The sequence below is a fragment of the Notolepis coatsorum genome (genome assembly GCF_963971535.1).
Source record: "Notolepis coatsorum genome assembly, chromosome: 14".
Classification (NCBI taxonomy): Eukaryota; Metazoa; Chordata; class Actinopteri; order Aulopiformes; family Paralepididae; genus Notolepis; species Notolepis coatsorum.
In genome coordinates, this window is record NC_140178.1 from 15,500,736 (window position 1) to 15,518,483 (window position 17,748).

Sequence of the window (17,748 nt, forward strand, 5' to 3'; positions counted from 1 at the left end):
GGGTCGCTTGATCGGGTAGGGGAGGGTGCCCTTGACCCTTGTCTTGACGAGGCCCTGGAACCCCGTGCGGAGGGAGGGGGTGTTGCCCTGGTGATCAGCTGCTCCATTATCTGCGCTTGTAATCGGTCGCGCTCGGCTTCGCGCTTGGTGAGAGCGAGGTCGCGCTCTGCTTCTCTTTGGGCACCGGCAGCGGCGCGCTGGGCTTCGGCGGCGGCGCGCTGGGCTTCGGCCCGGTCCCTTACCATATTCTCTTCCGTCTGAAGGCGTCTAATCTCTAGACGTATACGATCTTCGTCGCTCCGTTGCTGCGCCTGAAGGCGTTCTCTTTCCATGGAAGAATGTTCGCGCTCACTAAGCGTCTGTGCTTGGAGTCGATCGCGCTCTGTTGAGGCTGCTAGGCTGGCGAGGAATGCCTGTGCCAGCATCTTGTCCGCCTCGCTGGGGGAAGACGCTGGTTGAGGTGATCCGCTCCTGGCAGTACTCGTTGGAGATCTGTTCTCCTGTGGCGAGTCCTGGAGATCCATCTCCGGGTTGCTCTCCTCTTCTTGTAGCGGGTAGAGTTCCATCCCTGGAGAGCTGTCTTTATCCTGGAGCTCTCCGGGGACTACTTCTTCGGTCTTGGCGGGGGGTAAAGTCATGTCGGGTCCCTCCTGGTCCCTACCGTGAGCTTGGTCAGTTACGTTAGAACCCACTAGGGCCTCTATTGGCGGGGTAGCCTGGTCGATAGGGTCGGACATAATTTTACTATCTACTTTTTCCGCGTTTACCGTCTGTAGAAAGCTAGGTAGTATATTGGCAACGTAATCCTCTAAGTACTGAGGTGTCTGCCGTCTACGCTGCGGGCGATCTATTTTAGGAGAACCGTTTTGTGGAGTGTTCATCATAGGCCATGTCAATATTAATACCACTATATTAATATTACACTAGTTACCATCCGGCTCGAAGGACCAATTGTAACTGAGGGGTACAATTCCCTGACTGTATTGATAAGTATGGTATCATTAAACCACTACCGCTTTATGTACTTTAATTACTGGCCATACAGTACATGATATATAAATATGATGAACACTTCCCACAATGAATCGGTTCCACACAAAGGTGTAATCAAGTATTTATTGCAGCAAAAGGTACATAATATACTTCTCTATTTTACCTTGGATGCGCTTATAAGGCAAAGGAATGTGCGTAGGCAAATCAATAATGAATGTCCATTCTCTGGTTACGCAGGAGGTAATTATACAACCTGAATCTTAGGGAATTATATCTATGGTACACTAGTAATATATAGCGGGAGATACTGGAAGGGTCCCCCCGGTTGTAAGCCAGCAGGGGTAGAGGATCTGTCGGTAGTAGAGAGTCTGGTCAACGATGACTAAGGAGACTCCAAGTACAGGAGACGGTGCAATAGTCTCTTGATCCACAGACGAATACAGCTGTTCTCCGTAGACTGTAGCTCCACAGTGAAGAAAGCTAGCCGGCCTCAGGCTCTCTGACTCGACTTGGCTCCTCACAGGGTAAATCCCACACGTGTAGGCGTCGGCGATTCTCCGCTCCATAAATCACAGGACCAAAACAAATATAATCCAGCCGCAAAGGGCTATGTAGTCGTCGGGTAGATTAATCCAGTGTACATGTCCACACGGTTCTCGTCTAGGTCTCCTCGGGTGAAAGCGCCATGAAAGCAGCCCAGCCTGGCTAAGCACTCTAGCTGGTACGAGGAAGCGTTGGTGATGCTGGTCACTGTAGAACTTTAGCCGCACGATACACTATACACAAATAGACTATTACTGACTTAATAGAAATATGTCGCCCCTCGACGGTATAGCGCCAAACTCTGACAATTCAGTTATTAATTCGCACGCGGTCTCAATGCTCTATTTGGGGCCAAACAGGCCATACTTCACCGCACGTTGTATCGTGGGTGAGGCTTCAACTTATTGGGTAACTCTACTTCTGTATTCACCTGCGCCATATTTATATGCACGGCGAACAATCTAGTGCCAACCTCATTTCTGTCTCGTATCCCTGGGCAAGGCTGGGCATGTACAGACATGTCTTGACGGTGGCTTTGAACCTGACTCTGGAGGCACGGCCCAGGCGCCTGTGGACCGCTGTCCAATAGGAGAATGAAATATTATGGTCTGTACTAGGCTAAAGGGACATTCCGTGTATATGTACAAGGAATATACAAGGGATATCAAACGATATACAAATACTATGCAATATATATCAATCAATAAATATATATATTCGGTTTAATCTGATCCTTTGTAACAGTTAGTGTGTTCTTGTATTTGATTGTTTTTATTTATTTAGTGCTGCCTAATGTAATCTTGAGAAACAGAGAGCCAGCCTCAATTGTATTGTTTTATTGTTTGTTCCCCATTAGCTGTCGCCTAGGCAACTGCTATTCTTCCTGGGGTCCACATAGAACAAAACAAAAACATACATACATATTTGTAAAGATTTAACAAAAGATGAGAAAGAAATGAAGTAACAAACACTTTAAAAATCCCAAATTAAGAGTCAAACACAAAGAGAGAGAGAATAATGGACTAAGAAATACACACACACACACACGCGTTTGTTTATGTGAAATATGGGGACAATACATAGACTTACATGCATTCTGTAACTAACCCTAACCTTATCCCTAACCATAACCTAACCCTAAACAACCATAACCATAACCCTAGCCATAACCATAACCTAACCCCATAATGTTTTTGATACCCTTTGCGTGAGTGTGTAAACAGGTCAGTGTTCCCTGTAGTATAGAAAATACAAGTAAACACACACACACAAATAGTTGACACATTGAAATAAGAATTCAATTCTTTTTTTAAGAAAAGAAAAGGAAATTCAAGAATCAAACAATAGAAAATAAGAAGAGAATAACAAACAACTTCAAATCAAAACTCAATAATCTAATAAAAAATATAGACAAATTTAATAATGGACACTATAATACAGACAAAGACCGTAAAACAAGACACAAGCCAGGCTATTCCCAAATGATCCATCTCTTCAGCTGTTTTTTAAAGCACCTTTTGTTGGATGCACTTTTTAACAGGCACCTTGAATGGTCGCGCCTCCGCCACCGGTGTGTGAATGTGTGAGTGAGCGGGTGAATGTGACGTATAAATTGCAAAGTGCTTTGGATAAAAGCTGTTATATAAATGCAGTCCATTTACCATCTATAATGTTATGGTTTGTAACCGACCCCAATCGCACAACACAAGACAGGTATGAGAGTAAGCCAAAACAGGGCATTTATTCAATACAAAACAAAAAGCGGCACTGTCCCTTTTAAGGGAGAACACAAAAACACTGGAAACAAGGAAATAGGGAAAAATGTGGCACTGTGCCTTTAAGAGGCGAACAGGCTAAGGCTAAGGGACAGGGCCAGGGCAAAATGACAGGGCAGGACCAGGGGCACTGGAGAGGGGGAACAGGGACAGAGGCCCGGGGAGGCGGGCTGGAGACAGGGACAGAGAAACAGGGTTAAGGCCTTGGACAGGGCGAGGGCCAGAGCTGCTTACAGGGATGGAAGGGTTCCGACGGCGGAAGCCTGGCACGGGGATCCTCCTCGGAATGCTGCAGACGGGCAGCGCAGAACACCGGGGTCGCAGAGGACCGGGGCGAAGAGACGCACCCTCCCGTGGAACTAGGAAGCGATGCGCGCCGGCTTGACGTCCGGAGTGGGAGCGCGCCGGCTTGACGTCTGGAGTGGGAGCGCGCCGGCTTGACGTCTGGAGTGGGAACGCGCCGGCTTGACGTCTGGAGTGGGAACACCACTCCCGGCCTGGCACGGAGATCCCCCCTCGGATGCTGCAGACGGGCAGCGCGGAACACCGGGGTCCCAGGGGACCGGGGCGAAGAGACGCATCCTCCCGTGGAATAGGAAGCGATGCGCGCCGGCTTGACGTCTGGAGTGGGAACACTGGAAAACCTCCCGTAGAGGATTAGAGAGCGCAGACGGTGTCCCACTCCAGGCAAACGGCGACAGGTGGTGATGGCTGGCACGTCGTCTCACGCCGGAGACGCGGCAGGTGATGGTAACGTCCAGGACTCCATGAACACTGAACACAGATAAAGATACAGAGTCCAGAACACCGAACCAGCATACAGAACGACCCGACCAGGACTGGAGGGGAGGTCCAGGTATTTAAAGCCCTCTGGGGCGCTAATCATAAACTAATGACAGCTGTGAAAGGTAGTCCAAGGGTGGGGGCTGTTGAAGAGCAGAGGAGAGTAAAACATCGCAAGGGTGGGGGCTGTTGAGGAGAGTAGACAGGGAAAGTCCAAAGGTGGGGGCTGGTGAGGTGAGGAGACAGGGAATTAAAGGTCCAGGGAACAGGCGAAACCTCACATATAAGAAACTGCCCTCTGCATGGCACAAGTTCGAGGTACAGGGATGACCACGATATTTCCGATCATTCAAATAAATAAAGGTTTAAATAAAGGTTGAATTCATTGCACCCACATCCACATGCACACACTCACTTTAAACTCACCCTTAACATTCACTTTAGACACTTTAAACACTTTAACACTACATCATATTTTATTTATTTATCTTTTATCACTAAAAGATTTGCACTACATCCCTACCTCGTTTTTGCATTTAAAGTTTGCATTGCGTACATCATTGTTTGCATTTTGTACTTTAGGTTGTACTTTAGTTTGTATATTGTATATCTTGTATAGTGTTTGGTTGTTATTATTTTACTTTTTACTGTATGAAGCACAATCTCAGGGGGCTCATACAGAACCAAGCATTTCACTGTAATGTATACATGTACTTTATATGTGACAAATACAACAAAACTTGAAACATGAACATGAACTTGAACTTAAATCAATGAATTAGGGCTGTCCCCGACTAAGGATTTGGATGGTCGACTATAATTGGCCAAAATTTGCCATTAGTCGACTATTGGTCAAAAAAAAAAAATAAAAAAAAAAGTATAATATTTGTAATTTTAATTTATTTAAATTTTTTTTTTACATATTTTGTATCATTCCATTTGGGCTGTGGGGGGTGCTTAATGTCTGAAGGAGTCGACTGAAGGCTTCTTGTGCTCTGCAAAAGCATGCAATTGGTCCATTGATGGATACATCTTGATATTATAGTCTAGTGTGTTCATTAGATGGGGGAAATCCTCTTTCAGTGCCTCTGTGCCTGTTTTCATAGGCAGTTAGCCTCTGGTATGCGTGCCATTAGCGTTAGCCACGCTTCTAGGCCTCTTTTCTTTTGGAAAGAATGATACAAAAAATTATAATAATAATATTATATATATATATATATATTTTTTTTTTACTATTCGACTAAGAGGTTGGTTAGTCGACTACGGCGCCTTTCGACCGATTAGTCGACTAATCGACATAGGGGTCAGCCATGAATATATGTCTCTCTTCCTCCTGGCTCCATGCAGGTGTTCCTGACGGAGTGCGCCGGCCCCCTGCTCATCTATATGTCTCTCTTCCTCCTGGCTCCATGCAGGTGTTCCTGACGGAGTGCGCTGGCCCCCTGCTCATCTATATGTCTCTCTTCCTCCTGGCTCCATGCAGGTGTTCCTGACGGAGTGCGCCGGCCCCCTGCTCATCTATATGTCTCTCTTCCTCCTGGCTCCATGCAGGTGTTCCTGACGGAGTGCGCTGGGCCCCTGCTCATCTATATGTCTCTCATCCTCCTGGCTCCATGCAGGTGTTCCTGACGGAGTGCGCTGGGCCCCTGCTCATCTATATGTCTCTCTTCCTCCTGGCTCCATGCAGGTGTTCCTGACGGAGTGCGCTGGGCCCCTGCTCATCTATATGTCTCTCTTCCTCCTGGCTCCATGCAGGTGTTCCTGACGGAGTGCGCTGGGCCCCTGCTCATCTATATGTCTCTCTTCCTCCTGGCTGGGCCCCTGCTCATCTATATGTCTCTCTTCCTCCCGGCTCCATGCAGGTGTTCCTGACGGAGTGCGCCGGCCCCCTGCTCATCTACCTGATGTTCTACCTGCGCTTGCCGCTCATCTACGCCACAAAATATGACTTCACCAGCAGCACGCAGTGGGCGGTGCAGTGAGTGTTCTCCTGGATCTGCATGGAAATCTGTGTCACTTTGACGACATCATTTAGCTTTAGCAGGATTTTAGTGCTCAATTCTGATTTATTGCTCAGATCAGGTTTTTTTTGGTTTGGCTGTGTTCACCTTATTTTAATGTCGGCCAATATATCAGATTCCAGTGTGAACTGGTCACGCGCTCCTGAACTGACCCCCCCGCATGCTCAAATAAACAATACCGATGATGGGCGTAAACATGGAGGACACTGAAGTCACAGTTTAGGGGTTTAATTTATAAATTGATGTGCAGTGGAGAAGACCAGCTAATTAAACCTGTGTCTGATTTAGGACAACTGAAAGTTGCCCAAATCAGAATTGAAAAGATCAGATTCCATGTGAAGGGTGCTGTTCACACTGTTATGGAAAACCCCCAGATCTGAGTCACATATGAGAAAAAAAAAAAAAAGGAAGATTTGGGCCACTTTTGCCTGCAGTCTGTATCACACATGCCGGGCCTTATGTCCCCATCATCATCATCATCATCATCATCATCATCATCATCATCATCATCATCAACATCATCATCATCATCATCCTCATCCTCATCATCATCATCATCATCATCATCATCATCATCGCGCACCGACAGCAGTGAAGCAGATTGCACTCTGAATCAGAGCATAATTGACTATATTACATGGCGTTTTAACATTCGCCGAAATGCTTGATTGTGATTGGTCAATAGCGCTCTGCAGGGGTCTGTTATTACTCGATAACGGACCTCTGCCGAGCAATAATGACCGCTGTTTGCAGCTGGAGCAATCAAGCCCACTGACACACACTGCATCAGTGCAATCAGACACACCTGCCGGCTGCCGGCGATGACAGCGGAGCGACAGAACAGAACTGCGTCTGCATTTGATCTCGTCTTGTCGATGGTGTAAAATTAATTAGATATATTGTTAGTAAGTTAGCCATGTAATAAGCGGGATAATGTATAGCTATACTCGGTCATTGTCGCAAAATAATTGACCTTCACTAATTGACCTTCACTTCACAACTTCAAACTCCGTGTCGGTCAATTATTTTGCGACAATGACCTCGTAGCTATACATTATCCCTTACATATTAACCCAGTGACCACAATACGCTGCCATGCCGGTGACGTGTTCATTAATCAAATCTAAATATGTGCAGATGATTAAATCTCTTTCCTCCTCTGTCGCAGCCTGGCCTGCATGTGTCACTCCTTCCACTACGTCAAGAGGATCCTGGAGACAATGTTTGTCCACCGCATCTCCCACGGGACCATGCCACTGAGAAACATCTTCAAGGTGAACAAACGGACATCACGTGCCTTGATGGTTGATTTGATTAGATTAGATTAGATTAGATTAGATTAGATTCAAATGTATTGTTGTCATACAGCACAAGTACAGTACAACGAAAATAAGTTTGGCATCCAACCAGAGTGCAAATGTAACACTAAAGTGCAATAGTAATATACAATGTACAGGTGATTAAACTGGGTATAACATATAAATTAGTACTACTGAGTAATAGTGCTAATCAGATGTATGTACAGAGTTGTAGTATTAATATGTACAGTGATACAGGTATAAAGACACTATGGTAGTAAGTCGTACTGGCCAGCAGCGTAACTAACTACACAGTACATTTCGCAGAGAAAATCTTACTCAAACTGAGTACATTTTACTCAAACTGAGTAAAACTTGTCAAATTTTACTCAGTTTGACTCAAATGTACTCAGTTTGAGTAGAATTTACTGTGTAGTAAGAGTAGGTATAGGGCAGGGCCGGCCCGTGGGTCTGTTGGGCCCTAGGCGAGATCCTGGAGAGGCCCCCCCGCCCCCCTCGTAGTAAAATATAATAATCGCCACGTTGCTCAACGTCTGAGAGAAACTGAAACTGAAATTGATTCACCAAACTACATTCAATCATCAAATCACTACAGACACCTCATTTCACCGGTCAGTGTTTGAGAACCACTGGCCTAGGGCCACGAAAGGGGGGGGGCAGTCGTAGTATTATATAAAAGAAAAATTATAATAATAATATATATATATATATTTTACTATGAGTGCCCCCCCCCCCCCCCCCCTTTCGTGGCCCTAGGCCAGTGGTTCTCAAACTGTGGGTCGCGACCCAAATTGGGGTTGCGGGTAGCATTGGCACCGCAGCCAGGAACAGTAACCGTGTTCTCGTCACCCTCTGCAGCACATTTCTTGGAATTCTTTCAGACCGAAATCAATAATGGAATTCAATCTGGAGAATGTTTAACTTATTATAGTTCCCCCGCCCTCCTCCTCCTCCTCCCCCTCCCCGCCCGTCTATTCCAGAACTGTGCCTATTACTGGTGCTCTGCGGCGTGGATGGCCTACTACATCAACCATCCCCTCTACACGCCGCCATGTGAGTGCCGAGCAATCTGACACCGTTCAGCTCAGCTCATCTTCATCTCTCGTTTTGCTTTTCGGTTCTCCTCTTCATCCGTGTCATTGTGATTCGTACCCACAGATTTCGGCGAGCAGCAGATTAATCCGGCACTTTACATTTTCCTGGTGAGTCTCGGACGAGTTTCCTTTTCCGCTCGAGGGGGATAATTCTGATGGTGTTGAACCTGGCAACGTATAGCCTGTTGTTACTGTACGTACTGTAATGTATGTCTGTACCCCCACAGATCTGTCAGCTGGGGAGCCTCTCCATCCATGTTGCTCTGCGCAACCTCAAACCCCCAGGTATAAACTCTCCTCTTATACTCAATCATAGCCTATATCTAGATTATATATATATATATATATATATATTAATTATTAGATTATATATATATTGTAACTATATTTATTGTAAGGCACATATACATTACCCTCATCTGCACCTTGACCTATTTACACTGCCTACTTGTCCATATGCACATACTCAGAGTTAATCATATTGTTATATTGTTTACACTGCCTATTTTTTTTTTATTCTTACTTCTCCACTCTACTATCACACATGTACCTGTAACTACCCTCTCCCCTCCCCCATGCTGATATGATGCCTGGATTTCCCCAAGGGGATCAATAAAGGAATATCTTATCTTATCTTATCCATCTCTGCCACCACAGAGAAGGCCTTATAGCACTCAGAATATAAAAGGTGCTGTAAGTGGTATTTATTTTTGTTACAGTAAGTAGCTCTACATTCCAACAGCCATCACTGATATAGAGTCTTTGGTCAGTAACATGGGTCTCCCAGTCTCTCCAGCAAACACACAAAATAAATGTTCTGGTATCTCGTTCACACTTTATTCAATCAGGACTCAGGAGAGAGAACTCTAGATAGACCCAAGTGGGAACGGGATACCAGGAAATGTATTTTCTGTTTACTAGCTGGGAGGCCCATGTTACTGACCAGACACTCTATATCAGTGATGGCCGTCGGAATGTAGAGCTATTATTTTAACATGTAGACCTCTTGTTTTAACAAGGAAAATACCACTTACAGCACCTTTAACTTGTTTCAGTAGCTCGTCAGCAGATGCATGGAGCGGCAAGCCACATATTAAAGGAAGTGACATTTTTTAAATTGTGTTGTTCAATCATCTCAGGTTCAAAGGTCAAGAGGATCCCGTATCCTACAAAGAACCCCTTCACATGGATCTTCGCCTTGGTCTCTTGTCCAAACTACACATACGAGGTGAGTGTACAACGTAATCCTCTCGTGCATACATTTAATTTAATTTAATTTCAAACCTTTATTTAAACTCAAAAGGCAACTGAGTTGTCCCTCATTTACAGTCAACAAGACGAGGCAAAAAGCAAAGATAACAAATCAACTAAAACATGTACAGTACAACTTGATTGTTGGAGATCAAGGTTTTAAAAGATGAATATAGGAAATAAAATTAAATATGAATATAAAAATGAGAAAGAATAAACAGTGTAAACAATATAATTAACTATGAATATAGAAATATGAGAAGAAAAAAACAGTGTAAACAAAGGTGCAGAAGATATCGGTTATATTATGTTACAATAAATATATAGGCAATAAATCATTTGAATCATATACTATGAGAAAGAGTAAAAGTAAACAGTATACACAAGGTACCCTAACTGGCATGATATACGTTATACGACATTGTAGTCCGTTCAGGTTTTGCTGGTTAAGAGTCAGACACACTTAGTGGTCAGACATTCCTATTAGTTAAATGTACATGGTATGGGTACATATGAACGTTATTTACATGGTATGGGTACATAAAGGAATCTGATTGATTTAATTGATTGAAAACTTTTATTAACAGATTGCAGAATGGGTACAGTACAGTACAACTCAATACACACAATTGTTAAGGGGATGCAGACCAGAGAAAGACTTTCGTCTTGTTTACATCAGGGTCCCCCATTTTCAATTCATAATGGTGTAACCGGTATGGGTGGGACAGTGCAGAGAGTGGCACTGGGGTTATCAAGATGGCACCTCCCATCACAGATGTTTCATTGAGTTAAGTTCACAACACGACGTCCAGAAGGCTCCGCGGTGCCCTGGACCCACCCTCCTCTCCGCAGCACTATCTACACCCTTCAAATGACACAGTAGCAACGGTCCGTTGTAGTGGACACCCTAATAAGAAGGGATTATAACAAGTCAACAGCTCTAAAACTGTAGTTTACCAAACTACTAGCTACTTCACAATTTCGTTGAATTTCAAACCTTTATTTAAACTCGAAAGGCAACTGAGGTTTCCCTCATTCACAGTCACGTCGAGTGTACATACAGAAATGAGCAACAACAAAAAAAAGCATATCAAATCACACGGCATATAAACACTCAAACACGTACAACTTGATTAACAAAGGTTGGAGATCAAGGTTTTAAACTCTGCAACAGAGAGAGGGGAGAATCTCAAGCTTTAAGGACTGTTGGAGTTCATTCCATGAGCTAGAGGGGCATCATAGCAAAATGCAGATTTAACCTGTTCAGAGCAAACTCAAGAGGACCTTAACGACCAGCCAGTCACTAGAACGGGTTCTATAGGTTCCAACACTCCATTCCAATAATGATGTAGTATAAGGAGGTAGCTTACCAATAATGATGTAGTATAAGTGTTATGGTTTGTAACCGACCCCAATCGCACAACACAAGACAGGTATGATGGTTTGCCAAGAAACAGATATTTATTGAGAGACAGGGAAAAAAGGGCACTGTCCCTTTAAGGGAGAACACAAATACAGGAATATAACAAGAGGGGAAAAACTAGGTGCCTTTAAGAGGCGGGCAGGAAAAGGGTACACTAAGGGAAGGTTAATGAACGCTAGGGGAAACATTAAAGGAACGCTAGGGGAAGGTTAAGGAAACAGAGGAACTAGAGACTAGGAGATGTCGGGACAAGGAGAGCTAGGGAACAGGAGAACTGGGGACTAGGAGAACTAGGGACAAGGAACTAGGTGGAACTAGAAGGGGAGAACTTGGGACCAGGAACTAGGTGGAACTAGAAGGGGAGAACTAGGGACAGAGGGGACTGAGGCCCGCGGAGGCGGGCTGGGGACAGGGAGGAACTGGGGACTGGTGGGAAAACATCTGGGCCGCTCTGCAGAACAGAGGAGAGGGTTAATATTCAAAAGGGAACAAACAGAGCAGATGCAGAACAGTCCAAATAAACAAAGTAACAAAGTAATAATATCTTCGTGTGACAAACACACAGGGGGAGATGTAATGTCCAAAAATACTATCTAAGTGAGAACAAAAACAGAGTGGGAGATGAAATGTCCAAACTACTAACTAAGTGAGAACAAAAACAGAGTGGGAGATGAAATGTCCAAACTACTAACTAAGTGAGAACAAGAAAAGGAGGCATTACGCTGGGTGAGTGACATCACAATCAAAACTCACCCAAGCGTATGCGGAATGGTACAGGAACGCAGCGGGACGGGGGCAAGAGGCATTACGCTGGGTGAGTGACATCACAATCAAAACTCACCCAGGCGTATGCGTAATGGTGCAGGAACAGCAGCGGGACGGGGGCAAGAGGCATTACGCTGGGTGAGTGACATCACAATCAAAACTCACCCAGGCGTATGCGTAATGGTACAGGAAACGCAGCGGGACGGGGGCAAGAGGCATTACGCTGGGTGAGTGACATCACAATCAAAACTCACCCAGGCGTATGCGTAATGGTACAGGAAACGCAGCGGGACGGGGGCAAGAGGCATTACGCTGGGTGAGTGACATCACAATCAAAACTCACCCAGGCGTATGCGTAATGGTGCAGGAACAGCAGCGGCGGCGAGGGTGTCGCCACCGGGTAGCTGGCTGTCCGAGCCGAGGAACAGAGTGCTGGAACAGCGGCGGTGGCGAGGGTGTCGTCCACCGGGTAGCCGCTGTCGGAGCCGAGGAACAGGGTGCTGGAACAGCGGCGGTGGCGAGGGTGTCGTCCACCGGGTAGCCGCTGTCGGAGCCGAGGAACAGAGTGCTGGAACAGCGGCGGTGGCGAGGGTGTCGTCCACCGGGTAGCCGCTGTCGGAGCCGAGGAACAGGGTGCTGGAACAGCGGCGGTGGCGAGGGTGTCGTCCACCGGGTAGCCGCTGTCGGAGCCGAGGAACAGAGTGGCGCGCCACACCTTGGTGTGCACGTCGGAACCGAGAGACGCCTCGGGGTGCGTCTGCGAGGAGGAGTGTGCCAAGCACGAGGATCCTTGGAAGATGCGCGTTGCGCGCTGGAGACTGGAGAGCGTGCCAAGCCCTTGAAGATGCGCGTTGCGCGCTGGTGACTGGAGAGCGTGCCAAGCCCTTGCAGATGCGCGTTGCGCGCTGGTGACTGGAGAGCGTGCCAAGCACGAGGATCCTTGGAAGATGCGCGTTGCGCGCTGGAGACTGGAGAGCGTGCCAAGCCCTTGAAGATGCGCGTTGCGCGCTGGTGACTGGAGAGCGTGCCAAGCCCTTGCAGATGCGCGCTGCGCGCTGGTGACTGGAGAGCGTGCCAAGCCCGAGGGTCCGGGAGATGCGCGTTGGTCTAGATGTGCGTCAGGACGAACAGCTGCGCTGGGGTCTGCAGTGGAGCGCTGGGGTGCCTCCCGTGGAAGTACAGGGAGCGCAGAACAGTCTCCTCCACAGGCTACGGCGACAGCAGACGAAGGCTGGAGCAAAACATCTCAAGGCTGGAGAAATCCATATACAGCATTGGTAGACCAGAGGATCTCCCGAAAGAGTCTAGATGTTAGAGAATATGACTCAGCATGAATACAACACGACCCCACGCCGAAACGAGGGGAAGAGCCCTGGTATTTAAAGCCCACAGGGGAACTAATTAGCCTGCCACCACAGGTGCGAGAGGTAATTGATAATAGTCCAGGTGTGGCCACTGAGAGTAAACGAGAGTAAAGAACGAGAGGGTGGGGGCTAGAGAGAGTGAGTGAGAAGGGAATTTCTAACAGTAGGCTTAAAGAAAACAGAGAAAGTTGGTGAGCAGCGGACAAAACCTCACAATAAGGAGGTAGCTTACCAATAATGATGTAGTATAAGGAGGTAGCTTACCAATAATGATGTAGTATAAGGAGGTAGCTTAACAATAATTATGTAGTATAAGGAGGTAGCTTACCAATAATGATGTAGTATCAGGAGGTAGCTTACCAATAATGATGTAGTATAAGGAGGTATCTTACCAATAATGATGTAGTATAAGGAGGTATCTTACCAATAATGATGTAGTATAAGGAGGTAGCTTACCAATAATGATGTTGTAGTATAAGGAGGTAGCTTACCAATAATGATGTAGTATAAGGAGGTAGCTTACCAATAATGATGTAGTATAAGGAGGTAGCTTACCAATAATGATGTAGTATAAGGAGGTAGCTTACCAATAATGATGTAGCATCAGGAGGTAGTTTACCAATAATGATGTAGTATAAGGAGGTATCTTACCAATAATGATGTAGTATAAGGAGGTAGCTTACCAATAATGATGTAGTATCAGGAGGTAGCTTTACTAATGATGTAGTATAAGGAGGTAGCTTACCAATAATGATGTAGTATCAGGAGGTAGCTTTACTAATGATGTAGTAAGGAGGTATAGCTTACCAATAATGATGTAGTATAAGGAGGTAGCTTACCAATAATGATGTAGTATAAGGAGGTAGCTTACCAATAATGATGTAGTATAAGGAGGTAGCTTACCAATAATGATGTAGTATAAGGAGGTAGCTTACCAATAATGATGTAGTATAAGGAGGTAGCTTACCAATAATGATGTAGTATAAGGAGGTAGCTTACCAATAATGATGTAGTATAAGGAGGTAGCTTACCAATAATGATGTAGTATAAGGAGGTAGCTTACCAATAATGATGTAGTATAAGGAGGTAGCTTACCAATAATGATGTAGTATAAGGAGGTAGCTTACCAATAATGATGTAGTATAAGGAGGTAGCTTACCAATAATGATGTAGTATAAGGAGGTAGCTTACCAATAATGATGTAGTATCAGGAGGTAGCTTACCAATAATGATGTAGTATAAGGAGGTAGCTTACCAATAATGATGTAGTATAAGGAGGTAGCTTACCAATAATGATGTAGTATCAGGAGGTAGCTTACCAATAATGATGTAGTATAAGGAGGTAGCTTACCAATAATGATGTAGTATAAGGAGGTAGCTTACCAATAATGATGTAGTATAAGGAGGTAGCTTACCAATAATGATGTAGTATCAGGAGGTAGCTTACCAATAATGATGTAGTATAAGGAGGTAGCTTACCAATAATGATGTAGTATAAGGAGGTAGCTTACCAATAATGATGTAGTATCAGGAGGTAGCTTACCAATAATGATGTAGTATAAGGAGGTAGCTTACCAATAATGATGTAGTATAAGGAGGTAGCTTACCAATAATGATGTAGTATAAGGAGGTATCTTACCAATAATGATGTAGCATAAGGAGGTAGCTTACCAATAAGGACCATAAAAAGGAACAGATACCAGTGTCTGTCCGTCAGAGAGGGCCAACCAACCTTCTCATAAAGGACAGAGTGATGAGCGTCATATCTATCATTAGTGATGAATCTGACGGCAAAGTGATAGACAGAGTCCAGGGAGCTAAGGGTTGATGCCGCAGCATGTCTATAAATTACATCACCACAATGAAAACTAGTTAAACTAAATCTTAACTACTCTCAAAATAATGTAGTTTGTCAAACTAAAACTACTTTGAAAAAGTACAAACTAAAACTACTTTGAAAAAGTACTTGGACGTGGGTGGACAGGGAGAGGCCAGTGTGGGTGGACACTAGGGAGATTTGAATAGAGCTATGGAGATTTGAATGTAGTTAAACTACCACCAGACTACTGCAAAGTGTAGTGACACTAGTCATTTAACTATGTAACTATGTAACTCCTCCCCAACACCGTGATTCAGCAGCAATAACACCATCATGTTGTCACACAAGGCAGGCCAGTGGACTGGGTTACTTCCCCCTTGCAGTTGCAAATTCAGATACAGTATTGCTGCCATCTACTGGTTACCACATTCTCTGCCAAAAGCAAACAGAACAGCAGTAACTTCAGTTTACCATTGTAGTGGTATAGTACATACATATATAGAGAGGTGCAGATATAGTGTAGTATAGTACATACATAATGTAGAGGGGTACAGATATAGTGGTGTACATACACATGTAGAGGTGTACAGATATAGTGTAGTATAGTACATACATGTATAGAGAGGTGCAGATACAGTATAGTGTAGTATAGTACAGTATACACATGTAGAGGTGTACAGATATGGTGTAGTATAGTACATACACATGTAAAGGGGTTCAGATATAGTGTAGTATAGTACATGTGTAAAGGTACACGTATCCGTACCGAACCGAACCATTTCAGTGTGTACCGTACCGTACCGAACGGCTGTGTAGTGTACCGAACTAATACAACGGTATGTTAACCACTAACGACCGCCCACCGGGGGCTGTTTTTTTCACAATCTAATATCATTATTATTATTTTTTAAATTTCTTTACAAGTCGATTATTAATTTCAATATAGAATATTCGTTGACAGCCCTACAAGTACAATTAGTTACTGCACACTACATCACCCCTGCAGTGGAACATGGAAAGCCAAACTTTCCCCCACTGTAACGAAAACCCGTACCGAACCTTGACTTCCGTACCGTGGTTTTGTGTACCGTTACACCCCTAGTACATACATATGTAGAGGGGTTCGGATATTCAAACCTTTATTTATTCTCAAAGGACAATTGAGGTCACCCTCATTTTCAATGTCGTCGAGACTTACAGACATTCAATGTATACATTTTTTACAACATGTATGTACATAGTGATACAATAAAATAAATTGTTTACATAGTAAACATATACATAGATGAAGTGCATTAAAAGGAAGAACACCATATCACTTGTAAAATTCACTAATATACGTATAAGTTAAAAACAGTTACAGACTGTTGGAAGTAAGCCTCTAAACTTCCCCTGCGTTGTAGGTCTTTTTATCTTCAGCGAGAGCTGAAGAGAGTTCCATGTAGTAAGGGCACTATAATGAAAGGCAGATTTTTCAAGTTTGGACTATGGGGAACCTCCAGTGTAAGCCAATCATTTGAGAGAGTTATATAGGGTCTAGAGTTCCAAACTATTAGTAATGTGAGATAAGGAGGTAATTTCCCGTTAATGGCCTTAAGGATAAATAAATACCAGTGTTGATCTGCCAGAGAAGACCAACCCACTTTCTCATATAAGATGCAGTGGTGTGTATCATATCTGTCATCAGCGATACATCTAAGAGCAGAATGATAAGCAGAATCTAGTGGTTTAATAGTCGAAGGGGCAGCATTTCTGTAAATCACGTCTCCATAATCCAAGATGGATAGAAAGACTGCTTCAATAACCCTCTTCCTACACATCATTGGGAAACTAGATCTATTCCTGTACAGGAAACCAATTATTCGCCTCAATTTACTGGCAATGTAGTCTATATGATATTTAAACAAAAATGTATCATCGAGCCAGATTCCAAGATATTTATATTCAGTTACCGTTTCTATATCAGACCCATTCCTAGTCAATATAAGCAAACTGTTGTGATCAATATGTCTGGCCCGAGAGAACACCATGCATTTCGTTTTGCTTGCATTTAGTACAAGCTTATAAGGGCATCTTGCAGAGCATTAAATAAAAAATGTCAGGCATTATAGGAGGGGAGGGGAGGTACAGGTATGGGCAGGGTAATAGTAGAATAAAATTGTATCTGAATATAAGAATATGAAAAATATAAACAGTGTAAACAATATAATTAACTCTGAATATAAGAAAAATAAACAATGTAAACAAAGATGTATATGCCTTATCGGTTATATCATATGCGTATGTACATATTATTACCTTATATATATCCACATCTGCCTGTACATACCTGCATATAATCCTTTTTACATATCTGTAGATACTATATCGATATCTGTACATATCTCTTACCTACTCTTACTACTTACGCTGCTGGCCAGTACGACTTACTACCTTAGTGTCTTTAAACCCGTATCACTGTACATATTAATACTACAACTCTGTACATACATCTGATTAGCATTATTACTCAGAAGAACTCATTTATATATTTAATACCCAGTTTAATCACCTGTATATTGTATATTACTATTGCACTTTACTGTTACATTCGCACTC

General features: G+C 44.0%; 1 protein-coding gene across 1 annotated transcript in view; it reads left to right on the forward strand.

Moving 5' to 3' along the window:
- Positions 1 to 17,748, forward strand: part of tecra (trans-2,3-enoyl-CoA reductase a) — a 42,507-nt gene that overhangs the window by 23,489 nt on the left and 1,270 nt on the right. Inside the window, exons 5-10 of the mRNA XM_084328494.1 lie at positions 5,957 to 6,072; positions 7,284 to 7,389; positions 8,415 to 8,487; positions 8,593 to 8,636; positions 8,756 to 8,813; positions 9,668 to 9,756. Coding sequence (XP_084184620.1) covers positions 5,957 to 6,072; positions 7,284 to 7,389; positions 8,415 to 8,487; positions 8,593 to 8,636; positions 8,756 to 8,813; positions 9,668 to 9,756 — 486 coding nt within the window. The remainder of the gene's footprint in view (positions 1 to 5,956; positions 6,073 to 7,283; positions 7,390 to 8,414; positions 8,488 to 8,592; positions 8,637 to 8,755; positions 8,814 to 9,667; positions 9,757 to 17,748) is intronic.